The sequence below is a fragment of the Pistacia vera genome, unplaced genomic scaffold (assembly GCF_008641045.1).
Source record: "Pistacia vera cultivar Batoury unplaced genomic scaffold, PisVer_v2 Contig745, whole genome shotgun sequence".
Taxonomy (NCBI): Eukaryota; Viridiplantae; Streptophyta; class Magnoliopsida; order Sapindales; family Anacardiaceae; genus Pistacia; species Pistacia vera.
Window position 1 is genome coordinate 177,568 of NW_022196607.1, and position 17,784 is coordinate 195,351.

The window sequence follows — 17,784 nt, forward strand, 5'->3', positions numbered from 1 at the left end:
ACATCTAAATTAAGCTAAGGTTTTGTTAATAAATCTAATTGTGTGGTTGTATATATTGAAGTCTAAATTTACAATTTGTTTTTCTATTTTGGTAGAATGAATCACATTTAACAAATTAACCTTTATATTTATATATGCCAACTATGAATGAAGCCAATTCTTTGGTTGCTATAACCATTTATAGCCAAAGTCTTGAATTTTGTTAATCACAAATATAACTAATAATTATAATAACATAAAATTAATAACTCATCTATGAGTAGAGCCAGCGATGGACCGTGTCAGCCCACGGCATGGCATGACACACAAAAAAAGCACAGCACGACATGACATGAAAATATGCGGGTCGTGCTGTGGGCCTTAAAAAAAGCCCATGGGCCGACACAACACGAAAAAAAATAAAATTAATAATTTTTAGGCACGGCCCACCATCATCTCTATCTGTGAGTAACCTAAATTATTAGAATGAATTGGAGATAGTGTAGATAGGCGCATGGTCTTAAGTTTAATTAAGTGAAGGATATTGATAGTGAATTGCTACGCTAGTGTCTCTCTCGAGGATATACTGTATCAACATCACAATTAATTAATCTTAATAGGCGAAGTAATCTCTATTCACTATGTACACAGTAGGAACCCCAACAAATTAAACCAATATTGCATTGCCTCTTGATTAAGCTATGTCTTGAGAACAATTCAAATTGCCTTCTTTATGCTTATTCTTCTTCCCTTTTAAGTAATGGAGCTATAGGTCAATTAAGATGAGGGTGGCTTGCAAAGTTGAAAGAAATAAGAAAATAAGAAACTAGATGTTGACTGATAAACTTAAATATAAACTTAGTGGATGGCTTTACAAGAAGCAAACAAGTAGGTAGTGCATTATGTATACAACTTTAAAGACAGACGGCTCTAATAATATGGATATATGCTGCCTACATCGACATTCGAGACTCAATAAAATGGCTACACTTTAATGGGGGTTTGTTGTATTGAAAGATGCATATGACATTTGTACAATACCAACACAATTACTACTCCACTATATATCAAACAATAATATCTCAAGTTTCAAGTTCCCATGTCTCTCTTATCACCACATTTCAGTAGTCAATTTTTGCTGTGCGTTTGTAGTTCATTATATACATAATATATAGTTTTAAATGATGGATGATGGAAGTAGTATTTGTCAGCTTCTCATACACTTGCCGGTTAATGCTTAATCTTTAATCTTTATTGAAGTATTATTATGGCCACTTGTGAACATGATTGAAAAATCAAGACACCCACATGCAACGGTTCAAGATAAACCTCTCTAATCTATCTTTAAGCCCAGCTAGCTTTCATATTTGTAATCTTCTGATTTAATAACATGGCTTTATCACTTTTATTCAAATAATTAAGCATTCTCATCGTTGTCATCTTCCACTTACAAATATTTGTTAATCTCTCGTTAAGTTTTTATATTGATCTGTCTTTTTTTTTTTTATCTCGAAAGGGAAGTTCTATGTAATGCAATCTATATCGATTATATTGGATGAATACATATACGTCAGTTACACCAAAGAGTTTACATTATTAAAAACTAAAAGGAAAAAGATGGTAATAATGTTATCCAGCTTTAGTATATGCTAGCTAGGGGAACCTCCCTCTTTTCGTATATATGTATATAAAGCACACAATCTGAGACGATTAATTATTGTAGCAACTGCAAATAATAAGGAGGGCTGACAGAATATGTGTTTTTGGATTGAATTAAGTATAGGTAGCTTTTGCCAATTCCAGGCCAATTAATCAACTCCAACCCAATTCATTTTAGCTACAGTTTAATGATTGAAAGCCACTGTCTCCATTATTTACTAGGGGGACCATTCATCTACAATACAAATTTTAAAGAAAAGAGTTGAAGTTTTAAGATTAAAGGGGGCCAAGTTGAGACATTTATCTGAGTCAGCGCAGACTTCCAGCTTGATCCTATTACCATAAATTAAAAGAGAAACTTTTAGCACCCACATGGAAATATAATTAGTCAAAGCACTTGTAAAATTAGTGCCAAAACCTTACGTAGATAAACACCAGTGTAGATGATAAGAACACAGTACTTTTATCCTTGTGTAACTATCGGGGTGGTGTTTTGCCTGCGTGTATCACACTAGCTATTTCCTTAAGTCAAGGATAGGGTAATTCAATAATAAACTTATGGATCAGAAGTTTTTAGATTTCATCTTTTGAACACAAAGAGTAAATTAACCTAGGTAAGTGGTCTCTAACCAACTCATTGTTTCCTTTGCTACTCTTTTTATTTAAAAGCATTTCACTTGATGCACTACGCATTAGATAAAATTTTTGTGCAATGGATGTAATACAACTAGTTAATAAATACGTGTTATATCATATATATACACGCCCTCGATCATACATGTGTATCCTCGTTAGCTGGTTGTGTAGTGTGTACAACGTTGAACTGTTGAGTAATAACAGTAAAAAGGGTTGAAATTGTAGGAATAGTGAATAAGAGGATGCCTTTGAGAAGTTGTGGTGAAATGTGGTAACAATGTTGGAGATGAGATGAGTAAATGGTTGAGTGGGGAGTGGTGAGTTGTTGGACTGGTCTGTGCTCCAATTTCCAGAGCAAATATAGTTTGAAATAATGTCAGATATGTACACTAACACAACTACACATACAGATACAGATACAGAGAGAGAGAGAGAGAGAGAGAGAGAGAGATCTGCCCCTGCTGCCATGTAATAATAATAAAATAGACTGGTTTATTCTAATATTCTATTGCAATTTGAATGGGTCACACCAGTTACTACAACCCACAAACAACAAGGTCTGAGTTATGGGGTTCCTCTCCCAATGCTCCTTTTTCTCTGACCAATCTTTGGCTTCTGTGATAAGTGAGAACCCCATGTAAGATTTAGAATTGAGAGAGTAATATATACATCACATAAAACAAAAAGAAATACCCTAAGCCTAACCCCAATGCATATTTTATTATTCAATTCATTACACTTCACTATTTACCCTCTTCACCTTCTTTTTAAGCATTTATATACTAATTTATGTTCAAAAACCTTGCAGATCCAACTTCCAACCCATACATTAGATTCCTTCTCTGTACAGCTTGTTTTTCAAAGACAGAGAGAGAAAAGAGAGTTTGAGTTTTCTCAAGTTGCAGCCTTGGAGGGCCTCTTTTTCTTGTTTGCTTCAGGTAAACTTTCAAATACTCTCTAAACTTCCTGTATTATTGATCTCATTTTGGTTAAGTACATATGAATTAAGTTATGTTATGTATTAAAGTTCATTCAATCTTGTTTTATGCATTGAAAGTTGTTAAATTTGAATCTAATTCATCTATATTTTCCGTTGGGTACAGAGTAAAGATTGAATCTTGCAACCTCTCTATTAACACAACACCAAGTGACATATTATGATGCTATTAACATGAATGGCATGTCTAATGTGTTCATGTGTTAATACTATTTAGTCAAATTCACCATCTGAGAAGCAGAAGAAAAACAGGTATTCCTCTGACTAAGTAGAGGCCCACAATGGCAAGTGATAATACATCATCACATGCAGGTCTTCCTGTTTGAATATGTCACTGTTGCATTCATCTTTCTGCCATCCTCTCACTTAATTGAATGTGTCAACAAATTTTGAAGCGAAGAAAGCTCAGGTTTTTATGCTTCGCCTCAGCCAAAAATGGTTTCTTTTGAAGACATGAGATGCATATGTTAAAAGGCCTTTATCAACTTCCAGTCTGTGGTAACATTCAAAGTACAAGAAGATAATAAAGTTGAGCTATCTTTGAAGAAGTGAGATCTACTACATACTTCGAAAGTTTTTAACTGTGTGGTGAATTTCATTCATACTCATGGCTGAAGAAACATCACTATCAGCTAATGCTCAGCTCCCTCAACAAACCCCATCTGGCCTCACTATCAGGACTTCAACTTCTTGTTACAAACCAGGTAAAGACACTACTTTGACTCCTATGACTTCAGATTTGCCTTCACCCAATTTGAAAAGCTCAATTGAATCATCTCCCTACAACTCTCCTCTTGTGTCACCACCATCATCAGCATTTGTTTCAGCTTTACAGTCACCGTACATTTCACCAAGAGCCATAACTCCCAAGGCCCAAGAGAACCCAACTCCGGTTTCACATCCCTCACCACCAGTCTCAGTCTCATACCGTGGTTCACAATCTGATGACATTCCAAGCAGCTCCTACACACCCCCATCAGACCAATATGAGTACTCTGATGACCCTGCTGATCCAAAGCTCAAGTTTATGACTTGTGTTCCCGTCCCAGATCCTGCTCCTCCAAGGGTATCATTTTCTTTTCAAGTTCCAAGAATTTCTTTTGCAAAAGGTTCAGTTTCTCCTGCTTCTAATGCTAAACTTAGGAGCTGTGATGTGTTTATTGGTTTTCATGGACAAAATCCTAATTTGGTGAGGTTCTGCAAGTGGCTTAAGTCAGAGCTTGAGCTTCAGGGAATTGCTTGCTTTGTTGCTGATAGAGCTAAGTACTCGGATAGTCAGAGCCATGAGATTGCTGACAGGGTTATCTGTTCAGTGACTTATGGTGTGGTGGTTGTCACCAACTCTAGCTTTCTTAATCATTTGAGTTTGGAGGAGATAAGATTATTTGCTCAAAAGAAGAACTTGATTCCACTTTTCTTTGACACTGGGCCTAATGACATTATGGGTTTACTCAACTGCAGTTCTATTGATAAAGAATGCAAAGAAGCAATTGATGGACTGATGAAGTCTCATGAGTTCAAGTTGGAAGCCAATGAGTGTAATTGGAGAAGCTGTGTGGCGAAAGCTGCTGGGATATTGAGAGCAAAGCTTGGAAGGAAGAGTGTAGCTGAGAGCGATTTAGAAGGATTCGAGGAGCTACCATTTGCTAGAAACAGGTGTTTTGTTGGAAGAGAGAAGGAGATTATGGAGATTGAAACTGCCTTCTTTGGATGTGGGGATTCTCTTGAGCAAGATTATGCTATGCCAATCATCAAAGGAGAAGCTAGTGGGCAATCTGAAGGCCTTGCTGATGAAGAAAGTGATACGGTTAGCTCTAGAGGGGGAAGGTTTATCAATTTGGAATTGGGGAAGTGCAAAGAACCAAATCTTGAAGCTTGGGTTGAGCCAGCTCTGGGAAGAAATTCACTGAAGAAATTGAAGTACAAGAAGTCTAGAAGTGGAAACTACAAGAGCTTGGCCAGCAATGTGATGTGTATAAATGGGGTTCCTGGCACTGGTAAAACTGAGCTAGCACTTGAATTTGCACACAGGTATTCTCAAAGATACAAGATGGTTTTGTGGGTTGGTGGTGAAGCTCGATACTTCAGGCAAAACATATTGAACCTATCACTCAATTTGGGGTTAGATGTGAGTGCTGATGCAGAGAAGGAAAGGGGTAGAATTCGAAGCTTTGACGAGCAAGAATTTGAAGCATTCAAGAGAGTTAAACGGGAGCTCTTTCGCGACATGCCTTACCTACTGATCATCGATAATCTTGAAACAGAGAAAGAATGGTGGGAAGGGAAAGATCTACAGGACTTGATACCAAGGAACACTGGAGGGTCTCATGTGATTATCACTACTAGGCTATCCAAGGTGATGAATTTTGATATAATGCTGCTTCCTCCATTGTCCTTGCCCGATGCAATGGTTTTAATGAGAGGGAAAAGGAAGAAAGATTATCCAGCTGAGGAGTTAGAGTTCCTTCAAAAATTTGATCAGAAACTGGGAAGGTTGAGCTTTGGTTTGTGGGTAGTTGGATCGCTTCTTTCTGAACTTGGAATCTCCCCATCAGCACTCTTTGAAGCTGTGAATCAAGTTCCAATTGAAGAATGTTCGACTTCCCCTTACATGAATATTGACGAGGAACAGTATTGCAAAAACAATCCTTTCCTAATGAAGGTTTTATCCTTTTGCTTTGTCATCTTACAACAAATCAATGGGAGAAGGAATTTTCTTGCCTCAAGAATGCTCCTTGTTGGTGCTTGGTTTGGCCCAGCTCCAATTTCAGTGAATTTGCTAGGTGCTGCAGCTAAGAACTTGCCTGTCGCTGGAAACCGGTTTAGAAGATGGAAAAAATGCTTGAGTGTCACATTTGGTTGTTGTGTTGGCTGTGGTTTGGCACCCCAAAGTGAAGAAGAATCGGCCTTTCTTCTAGTCAAGTTAGGCTTGGCACGAAGAGCCAAAAAACAACCCGGATGTTGGATTCATTTCCATCCTATAACTCAAGTGTTTGCAAAAATAAAAGAAGGCTTATTGGCTCCAAAGGCTACAGTTCAAGGCATAAGGAAAATTGGTAATCCATCAATGAACGCTGATCATCTCTGGGCTTCGGCATTCCTTGTTTTTGGATTTAAATCTGAGCCCCCACTCGTCCAGCTGAAGGCGATTGACATGGTTCTATACATTAGAAAGATAGCTCTTCCTCTAGCAATCAGATCCTTCACAACTTTCTCAAGGTGCACCTCAGCATTGGAGCTCCTAAAAGTGTGCACAAATGTGCTAGAGGAAGTGGAGAAGTCATTTGTATCTCAAATACAAGACTGGTGCCATGGTTCTCTCTGTTGGAAGAAAAAGGGACATGGCAATCAAAGGGTGGATGAGTATGTGTGGCAAGATGTGACATTACTGAAGGCTACTCTACTTGAGACCAGAGCAAAGTTGCTGCTAAGAGGTGGGCATTTTGATAGTGGTGAAGAGCTCTGTAGAACATGTATCAGTATTCGAACAGTGATGCTAGGACATAACCATGCCCAAACCTTGGCAGCTCAAGAAACACTGGCAAAATTAGTAAGAATGAGGAGTAAGATATAATAATGTTTGTCCAATCTGTCCCATACTCAGGGAAGCTCAGTTTTGTTAATGATGTAATCACTTTAGCTAGAAATATAATGATCAAGTTGCTTATAATTTGCCTTCATTACCACATTTTTGCTTCTGATTTTTTAAGTTAAGAACCTGGTGATGAAATAAATTTGCTCATATTGCTTAAAATCACAATAACTGTATCAGCTGTCTCTTGCATATGATAAAATCATCCAGTGCAGGATTTTCTTATCTACTTTCAGCAAAAGCAAGAAAGCATAGGTGCCAAAAACAGTTCATTTCTTTGTTTGAACAATGATCATTGATCAAAATATCCCATGTTAATGGACTGGTCCATTGCTCATAGAGGGAGCAGTGAGGCATTAATTGGCTTCCATAAATCTACCCAGTAGAATGCGGAAAAAACTTCTGTATCATGAACACATCAAACCAGTAAAATGTACGATATCCAATGAGTGCAAACCACGTCAACTGTGCGCATTATTGTAAGTTATGCATCTGCGCCCATCCTATTCTGCTGTAATTTACATAGATGGTAGATTAGTATGCTATGAATTTGAAATCTAGCATCCTTCAATTATTTGACTTTAACTTGGAAGTGTCGAACAACCATTAACTAAAAGCACACCTACAACAACTACAGGTCAAAATCTGAAAGTAAAACAACACAAACAAGTTAAAAAAGGAATCGAACTTGTTACTTTAGTTCCAGGAAAACGGCAGCAACATCCTTAAAACTTGAAAAAGGGCATCTTCAATAGAATCCATTGAAATAATCTCTCTCATTTCCATCAAATTTCACACCGACACAACACAAGCTCATTCTTTCCCCAACAAAACTTGACCTTGCATTCAATGACAACAACAGCCACAACACACAAAAGATATTCAAGGTAGAAACTTATTGTTAGAAAAAATAAAGCAAGAATTCGCTTTCAAAATAATTAAAACAGTGACCCTGAACCAAACAAACTAAAACCACAAACGCAAGTTCCCAAGTGAAGTGTATAACATTGTTTTCACCCACCCAGTTGACCAAACAGCCAAACCAAAAAAGTGTGGTTGGAAAGATGATGTAGCCGGCGGCAGAGACGACGGTAATAGATGATTATTTTACCGTGTTTTGTGGAGTTTGACTGTCCAACAAGACAACTAACTACTGTTCAAAGGCTGAGTTTGGTAGGTTTAAGATTTGGTCAAGGGTTGACTGTGGAGCACTATTAGCTTATGTCATCTTTTGAAAAGGAAGACAAAATACATTGTATTTATAATATGATTTAATTCTGAGCTTCATAAATAATTTAAACTTTTGTCAACTCTTGAAAGATGTTACGATAATTTATAGGCTAATGTTACCAACTTAAACATACAAGCTATCATTCATTTCCTAATCATGCTCTTATTCATGCATCTAAAACAATCATCTGGCTGCAGCTAATTATCAGTAACCTAATTAATAATTAATGGCTGCTAATCTGCACATGATGACTATAAAGACAAATGAAAAACTTTAGCCCTTTTGTGCTGTTCACCATTTAACCAAGTAAACAGATCAGGTAAATATTTTCCGACTCTAAGTTGAAGAAAAAAAATAATCATGAAAGATGAAGTTGATGATGACAAGATAAGTGTGTGTACGTGTATATTACGTTGGGGGATGTTAATCTTAATGAGGAGAATTAAGGGAAAATAGAAGCAAAAGAATGGTCAAAGTGATGATAAATTGAAATAAGAAAGAGAGACAAAGAATGGCCCACCATTGCACAAATTAGAGCATTCGTCATTGTAAAGACTAAATAAGGTGTCCAGCTTTCACCATGCAAAAACGCACAACCCACGTTACATATCTCAAAACTCAAGTTGACAATAAAAACTTGAAACAAAAAACTGTTTTTAAAAAACATTTCCCGAAAGTTAAAGGTGGGAAGGAGCGTATGCACACTATTTAACCAAACGGCTCAAAAACTCTTCTTTGTTATTACTCAATTGTACTCTTTATATTTCTCTGTATAACGGCTATATTTCATGCTATATCTCTGCCAAACTTACATGCTTTCTCTGAACAAAGATTTTCTCTCTCACATGCCAAACTAATTAGATAAAACTACAGAAATTTTTCCTCCCTCGGCTTTTTACCTTCTTGTTGGGGTCCAAAGAAGAGACTTGGGGCGTAATTTTATGTGGGTGTAAAGTGCAAAAAGCTAAGACTTATAGAGTTTAGTTTTTACTCCATGAAATGATCAATATTAAATAAATGCATGCAGAGAGTGATAATAATATTATGAATGTGATGGATGATGAGCGATTTGTATTGTACCAATGACTGGTGGTAAAAAGGTTGAGACTGCGAGAAGAGGAGTTTTATTGAATCATAATCATGCATGCCGCATGTATATGTTACATGACATAGCACAAGACTCAACGCCTAGGCGTTAATTTGTGAAGCGCTGCCTGCCGCCATGACTGTCCCCATGCAGACCATGTAATTATCAACTTTAACGGATCAGTTTATTATCTTATGTGTAACTTTGAAGTTTGATCAATGCTTGCCTCTTTAGTCTTTTCTGCCCATTCTAACTTCAATATTTCATCTTGGAAATGCAAGTAATTACCACGTCATTAAAGGGTACAACTCATAGTTCTGAGAAAATGGGAGAAGGATATATAAGAAAGCACTATGAAATTTTGATTATAAGAACACTTGACTCCATTAGCTTTGAGCCAAGTTTGGTCATCAACTATTATTTCAAGGTTTGCTTATACATTTTTCTAGTCTCTGCAACAACTTTTAAGTTTGCCTAAGCATTAGAACCCTCAAAAAAAAGCATTAAGTTTACCCAACTTCAGTACATTAAATATAAATACAAACTCTATTCAAGATCTGAGCCGCCGAACTCTCTTGTAGACTATATTGGAACAAACCTTCATTGTTTTTTGACGTCGAAATCATTTTTCAACCCCAGGGTCTCTAGCCATCAGTAATCTAGGAGAAGCTCAATAAGAGAACAAGGTTGATTAATGAAAAACCTGGTAATGAGGGATTGTGTGAAAATAGCCATCTCAAGCCAAGCTCCTGACTATTACAAGCTTGGAGAATAATAAAGTGACGATCCCAAATGATGACCACTTGAGGTAGACGCAGCCATAAAGGAACTCCGCTGGAGCACACCAGAACTTTCTGGAGTACAACTCCACTTAACAGGACTGGAATTGGGTAGCCTGGAGGGCATTGCATGGAAACTACTGTTGTGCATCACAGGTGACTCACCCAAAAGAGAAGGATCCTGTGGTTGATAACCAGAGAAAGGACTCACATGCCTTGAGTTATAACTGGGAACTGTTGGAATTGAAATGCCAGATGAAATCAGCTGGGTTGTCCTTAAGCCTTCAGAATATTTTGCAACATCAGCACTCTCATTGGCTTCACTTTCAGGAACATCATCAATGACAATGATTTCTTTGATAGAAGCACCACCATCTGCAGTCTTTTGAGGGCGATCAAGAGTTGTTAAAACTTTGTCTATATTATATGGGGATGTTTCATTCAGTCTGATCCTGGGTCTGCTATGTCTACTTGATAAACTGTAAGCATCCTCATACATGTTAGGCTCCAGAGATGCAGCAAAACCACCATTTATATGCTGGTTAGGAAACAGGCTTGCTGGAACATGTGCAGGTGTCTGTGGTGTCCTGGGATTAGTGTGGTTTCTATAACTGCTCGAAAACCTAACTTCAAAAGATGGCCCAACAGCATCATAAGGATTACGATTGAAGATTACAGGAGCTAGAGGAGGCATATGAGTGAAGGAATGGCAATCCTGATTTTGCATATTGCCAGGAGAGACTCGAGATGCCGTTTGAAACTGAGAAATTACTTGGCTATTCTGGGCACATTGCTGGGACTGCCCAAGGGGCATAGCAGTATCTTCCTCTTTGTTGACCACCATTAGATTCTTCCCCATGAGCCTGAGTATTGGATTAGGAGTGGATGGACTTGGAGAGTCACAATCACCATGACCTACAAACTTCGTCCCTTCAGGAGATCCCTTTACTGAAATGGAACCAGCAGGGCCCTTCAATGGAAGCACAACCTTCTCAGATCCGAAACTAGGGCAACCACTGAGAGGAAGTATTTCAGGCCTTGCATCAAAATTGTTGGGTCTGACATTTTGCTTTCCCATGGCAGGCAGTGTCACCGAAGCCATTGTCCGCCGCCTTAGTAATTGTGATTCTTGATAATTCGGTGCAATATCCTGAGAAATTCTCTCCTTCCTTTGGCAGCAGCAAGGTTGACCATCATTCTTGAAACTGAGAGGTCTCTTCTCAATAGATATCTTATTGACTTTAAATTTCTCTCCCTCAGGATAAGTTTTTTCTGCTCCTGGACCTGTCAGTGGAACCACAGCCTCCATACTAGCAGTGGAGAAGCCTGACCTCACCCTGTCTTGAATTGCATGAACTCCTACAGATGATAATGATTCTTGGTACTTCAAATTAGATCTGGCAGCAGTGGAGTTAGAGATTGTCGATGTTGCAGAAATTGGTGAGTCTGATGAATCTCCATCTACAAAATCAAGCTGATCTTGAGAAGACTGAACCCGGCTTGTGGTCAATGATGAGTTTCCTTGAAAATCATCTGATCCCATGTCCCTAGGACTTGGTAAAAACGAACCAGGTGGTCCTGGAATTGGTATCGGATCAACCTCAGGAAAAGAATTTCCGTGACCAATATCAGAATCCAGTCCAGGCCCCATATGAGCACTTTGCCCGATCATACCATTGCCTACTTCATCAGAACAATAAATTTCTTCTCCATTAACAAATCCTGGCTCAGTTGGGCCTGTCAGGGCTTCACCTCCACATAAAATTCCATTATAGTCCTCAACAGAATGTAAAGAGTTGGATTGGGTCTTGGGACGATTACTCAGCTTGTGGAACTTAGTAACTGCAGATTGCCTCAAACTCGTGACTCCCGCCTCAACTGATTCAAGGACATCAACCTTTTCTAGGAGATCATCACCAGCTCTAGCAGAAGAATCTGTATTTTTTCCTTCATCATGGCCATATGATTGAGGTGCTCCATCCTCTTGAGAGAAGCTTATTGATCCTCTATCTTGCTTGCCTTCAAGTACACCACCTCTCTCAAAACAGGTATTTTCAGTTATTTCTTCTCTTCCAAGATGTTCATCAGTACCATTGTGCATTAAAGCATATTGTTGATCAACCTCAGAATGCCAAGCTGCTACATCTTCATCTACTTGTCCAATTTGAACCATTCGATTCTTCCTTCGAGCAGAAAATTTCTCACCCATATTAGGTTTGGATTTAATCACAGATGACTGGCAGCTAACAGACGATGCCTTTTTCCTCAACACTGTTCTCAATGCTTTTGATGCAAGTGCATGAGTATTCAACGATGGTGCTGTGCTTGTACCAGGAAGGATATCAGAATTATTATCCGGGTCTCCATGATTACCAACTCTCTTGTTGTTCACTGAAGATACACAATTTCTACTAGAGTTAGAAGGTTCAAATGTATGGCTGCCATTTCTGAAAGGGCTATCTTCGCTTAGTTGATTGCCATGATGGTTTATTTGTGGAAGAGACCTTTCCATGTTATCACTTATCCTGGCTCCAAAGAACGAACTTCCTACTCTCTTTCTCCCAGAAGAATGCTCCGATCTGTCACTAACTTGGGAATTATAAAAAGGATTCTCCACCCTCTCACTAGTTGATGGAGAAGACAACAGATTCTCAGACAAATTTGTAAATTTCTGAACACGATTTCTCTCCGCTAAAGTTTCACCTAGTGGCTGATCATTCTCTACCAACAAGCCCCGAGCTAAATGCCACTTACATCTGAAAGGTTGATTGCCACCTTGATTATTGGCTTTCTTTGCCAGACCCCTTCGTTTAGAGCGTACCCACTGCCTCAAAGTTCCAGAATCACTGGATCTGATTTGCTTTTGTATCTCATGTTTCTCCTTGCTGCTTTCTTCCACCTCATTATACCCTTCACCCCTAGATATCTGTAAAAACAAATCAACCAACATATGCTGTTGAATTTCAAAGTACCACATTCATGACAAATAGTCAATTCAAAACTTGTGAATCAAAGTCAAGCACAAAGTCAGACATTGCTCATGTAAATACTTTTAAGAGTATGGTACCATTCTAGCATTTAAATGGATGCTAATTAAGGGTCATTGTTAAAGTAAATACAACAAAATATAGACAAATGAAGAACACGAACCCAGTTTTATGAGTGAGAGAGCAAAGTAATATATATATGAATTTCTTGTCTCAAATTGAAATAGAAGCCCTCAATGGAGAAACCCATAAAGGTATGGCTTTCCCAGAAAAAGAAAAAGAGAAGCATAGATATTATGGTAGAAGGCTAAGAGTCAAGAGAGAAATGAATATCAAAAGCAAGGGTAGTGTACCTGAGAAGCACGAGCTTTGTAAGAGAAAAATTTTCTGCTTTGAGGAGCAAGTTTCAGATACTTCAGATGTTTCCTAGCATGCCTCTTTTTCTTTTTGATTGATAGGAATTTGCTTCCTTTACCTCCTTTCAAAGGATTCTTTGGTGGAAGATCCTCTACTACTTTTGACACAACTGGTGCATCATTAGACTTGGATAAAATCCGAAGTTTGGTTCCGTTGGCATCAATATAAACTTCACCTACTTCACCAGCATCCTCAGGATGTACCTGAGACACTCTTTGCCTTTTCACTTCAGCTGGTACATCAAGCTTCTCGGAATCCTGAGCAGGCAAGCTTGAAATAGTGGCCCAGCTTGTGCCATTTCTTCTATCAAGCTCTTCTAAAGTGCACCTTTGAGCTGTAGAATATATATCCACCATCAGTCTGGTCTTTCTCGGTTTAATTCTATGCTTGGTAACTCTAGAATCTGCTGTCCACTTGGGAGTCGACTCCGCAGAAAGGCACTGATCAATGTGTGCATTCAAGGTGGTATTTGATGAGGATGTGAAAATTTTGCAAACAGGGCAAACTTTTGAAGCCATTGTTTCAGATACAGCAGTAGAATTTGAAGCAATATCTTCGGTTGAGCTACGATCAGAATTTCCACTAAACTTTACTATCAATCTGCACTTTTTTCCTGGGGGTCGGGTAGTGTTTTCAGTCTTATGGGATGTAGGATGACCTGCTTCAACTTCAACGGTGGCTGAGGCTGAGGCTGAGGCTGAGGCTTCCAACAAAGTGTCGGTTTCAGGTGGTGAACTAGATGGCCTTTCAGTAGGAACAGACTCTATTTCAGATTGAGAAACACTTGTTGTTGTGGATGGAAAATCATTCTCACCTGCAGATCTGCATGAACTTGTGTCTATGCAAGCATTTTCAAGCTTATGCTTCAACTGAACATCATCAGCTGAGTCTAAAACCTCATTATTGTTGGGCCCGGAACCAGGCTCCGCATCAAAATTACCTATGCTTTTCTTTTCAATTGAACAAGTGTCAACCGTCCATCTCTTAGTGGCTTGAGTCTTTACAGCACCAATAGCCTGAAATGGTGGCAATACATCCTTCACGCCATGTTTCAAACAAAGTTGCAAATTTTTCAGAGAGAAAGGCCAATTCTTCTTGATATCTTTTCCCCGAGAAGTGAACACATAATCTCTACAGTTGAAACGATCATGTATTGTTAGTAACTTTTGATTAATTAACAACACATATCAGAAGTTAAAATCATCAACAATAAGCTTCATTTTTTAAATTTATAAGACCTTTATATTGTATGTTAATTCATGAAAGGAACATATGGACCACGAAATTCAAGATAAAAAAAAAAAAAAAACACATCAACAGTAGAGAAACAGCCAAGAAATACCCAGGATTCGGTGATCTAATAAACGTACAAAAAGTCTCGAGTTTTGTTGCGTGATGTGGTAAGAACTTAGAACAAGTAAACACAGATAGATTGATAAACCTCATGTCCAAAGTGACATGAAATCACACACAAAGCAACATCAACGAAGAACAGCAACTAAAAGATCGAGAAAAAATTTTCCTTTCACACAAACAAAGTAGAAGCTAGGTGAATGAAATCATAAACCAATCAAAGTACAAAAGAACCCCAAAACACAAAATAGAGACAAGATGGGGTACCAAAGGTAACATGTAGCTCTGGATCTGACCCAACAAAGAATCAAAGTTAAAATTAAAAAATAAAAAAAACCAAGAGAAGAGAGAGAGAGAGAGAGAGCAAGAAAGAGAGAGAGAGAGAGAGAGAGAGAGAGAACCGTTGAGTACATAATTAGTAATTACCTTATGGAGAATTTCGGAAGATGAGGAGAAGGAGGAGGTGGGTTAAGCAGATCTACGTCAAGCTTATCAGAAGGCGAGTCATCACTGTGAGTGGTATTTAGTTGTGGAAATTGACAAGAACATGAGGGATCTGATGGAGGGTTTTCAATGGATAACATCTGAAGAAAAGCTTCACTCTTCTTGTGCTGTTTGTGAAACAGTCACAAGCTCTTCTTCTTCTACTAATACTAATCCACACCTGGGCCTTATTTTTTAACTTCTTAGCCTTCAGCATATAGAAAACTAGGCCTCTTTTATCACGCTAAACCCCACCACCAAGTTAAAGCAACAGACGCAGAAACAGCAGAAGAAGAACAAGTATATCAATTAAAAACACCACCACTTGAATCTTCATCCATTTAATTTACCTGAAAGAGACACACATAAGAAGAAGAAGATGAGATCAAGAGAAGGAGATTATTCTAGACCCATCTAGAGACGTTATTTTATGTGAAGGAAATGAGTAAATTTGAAGCATCTATGCTTTGATTGATCAAGCAAAGCACAAAAATAAGCAAAGAACACAACCCCACAAACAAAGATATTGTTCAAGGCTTAAAGTTTCATGGGGAGATAGCGTTATTTTATGTGAAGAAAACCCAGAAAAAAGTGTTCAAAATCAAGACTTTGAGATACCACCATCCACTACCATATCTTAAAAATCAAATCTTGAAAAAGCAAATCGTATGATAATAGCTATAGATTCAAAGTAAGAGCTACAACACAAACAGAAAATTAAAAGCTTTGAGGCAGTAGTGAGTGAAGAAAACGGTAAATAGGAAAAAGAAAAGAAATTCAAAATCAAACCACTGAAAGAGAAAAGATTCTATGGTTAATTAAATAAAAAAGACTTCAATTGAGAGACAAATCGTGGAAGACAACAGTTGAACTGACCATAAAACAAAATCTACAAGTGTAAAACACATGACCACAGACCAGATTTTTCCCATTTTTTGTTAGAAAATAAACAAAGACTTCCCAAACTCGAGAAACAAAGAGATGATGATGAAGAAATCCCGAGAAGCTTCAAGAGAAAAATCTAGAAAAGACCCAAGAGAAGAGAGAACAGACCCAGAAAGATAGAAAAACAAAAAACTCCAAGGAAGAGAGATTACAAACATAGCATAACAAAGCAAAGCATACAAACCTTGTAACTTTAATAAAGGGGATGGAAGGATGGATTGTTTTGGGGAAGAAAATAAGAAGAAAAATGGAAGTCTTGAAGAGAGAGTGTATGTGAATATGAATACGTGTGTGTGTTAAAGAGAGAAAAACAGCACCACCCACTAACACATCAAAAGGGCATCAGGTTCTCTCCACCAAAAAGCAAGTTTATACCATTTAATCACCCACGATTCACCTCCCCACCCCCATCTGTGAATATGCGTTTAGGACTCACTCTCTACTCACTCTATCAAAAGAGAAAACAAACAAAAACCAAAGTAAGAAAGAGAAGAGTTATTATTTATGGTCTTCTTCTTACTCTACTTGTGTTTGTGTTTCTCTCTTTCACAATCTTCACAAAAGTATTCCAAAACTCCTCAACAAAACCGCAAAATAGGGTTTGTTTTATTATTTTTCAAAATATGTATGTTTTAATGTCATTTAGTTAAAAAACGGGACAAATTTACGAATACAAAGCTGTCCTATCCTATACCTACCCTACAAGCCCTCATTTTCTTTGGTTTCTTTATTCTTGATTTTTATGGTATGGATGTGAATTGTCTGTTTTGGACAATTCCCTTTCTCACAATTTCTAACTTCACTACAAGACAACCTCTTTGCTGTTGTGTTTCACCACCACCCTCCAAATTTCTATCCTCGGTTTTTTTCCTTCTTTCTTCCCAACTCATTATTATTACACACTGACCCCCCTTCAAAAATGGGTCAAATTATTTCAATTACAAAGCTCAATTTCTACGCAAATATATAACACAATCTCAATACTTGATTCTAAGTATTTATATGTGAAATTTTTAATAATTTCAGGGGTTTTCTTGTAGCTTAAAATAAGTTAAAAAGTAAACGAGAACTTATTATATTTGCTATTTATTTTTTACTCTATTCTAAATTTCATATCCCTTCGTCTTCTCTTAATTGTACAGATATATGTATATAGTAGTTATTTTGTTAAAACATGTTGAAATAAATTTTGTTAAAAGGATGTTTAAGCTATGTTGGATTCATCTCATGGACATAATTTTAACATATATAATATATAAAATAGTGTATATATATTGCAATTATCAAACTTAACTTCAACTTAATTAGTGGAATATATATCTCTATTTATTCCGAATTTCTTTCCATCCCCATGCATGCATCTATATATATATATATATATATATATATATAGTAGTCTGAATAAATCTATATGTATTGTGCAGTATATATAATATGTTTAGGGTTTATAAAAGATCAGATTGATAATATATTTTGTAAACGATGGGAATTGGAACTGTCCATTTCTGGCAATCTCTTTGGCTTCTCAAACTTTGATAATCTCTCGAACTTCTCATCGAAGCAAATCTTAGAACAAACACATTATGAATAAATATAAAAAAATACAATGGATCAAGCTACGTTATGTTATACGAGGCAA

At 37.4% G+C, this 17,784-nt stretch overlaps 2 protein-coding genes across 2 annotated transcripts; one reads left to right on the forward strand and one right to left on the reverse strand.

The window, feature by feature from the left end:
- The first annotated feature begins 3,384 nt into the window (after positions 1-3,384).
- On the forward strand, positions 3,385-6,917 carry LOC116115543. The gene is made up of 2 exons (XM_031401682.1): positions 3,385-3,523; positions 3,667-6,917. The coding sequence occupies exon 2, from the start codon at positions 3,879-3,881 to the stop codon at positions 6,843-6,845; it is 2,967 nt and encodes a 988-aa protein (XP_031257542.1). The 5' UTR covers positions 3,385-3,523; positions 3,667-3,878; the 3' UTR covers positions 6,846-6,917.
- Positions 6,918-9,520: 2,603 nt separating this feature from the next.
- Positions 9,521-16,522, reverse strand: LOC116115544. The gene is made up of 4 exons (XM_031401683.1): positions 16,330-16,522; positions 15,144-15,550; positions 13,301-14,495; positions 9,521-12,886 (listed from the first exon to the last, which is right to left on the reverse strand). The coding sequence occupies exons 2-4, from the start codon at positions 15,299-15,301 to the stop codon at positions 9,938-9,940; spliced, it is 4,302 nt and encodes a 1,433-aa protein (XP_031257543.1). The 5' UTR covers positions 15,302-15,550; positions 16,330-16,522; the 3' UTR covers positions 9,521-9,937.
- Between the last annotated feature and the right edge of the window lie 1,262 nt (positions 16,523-17,784).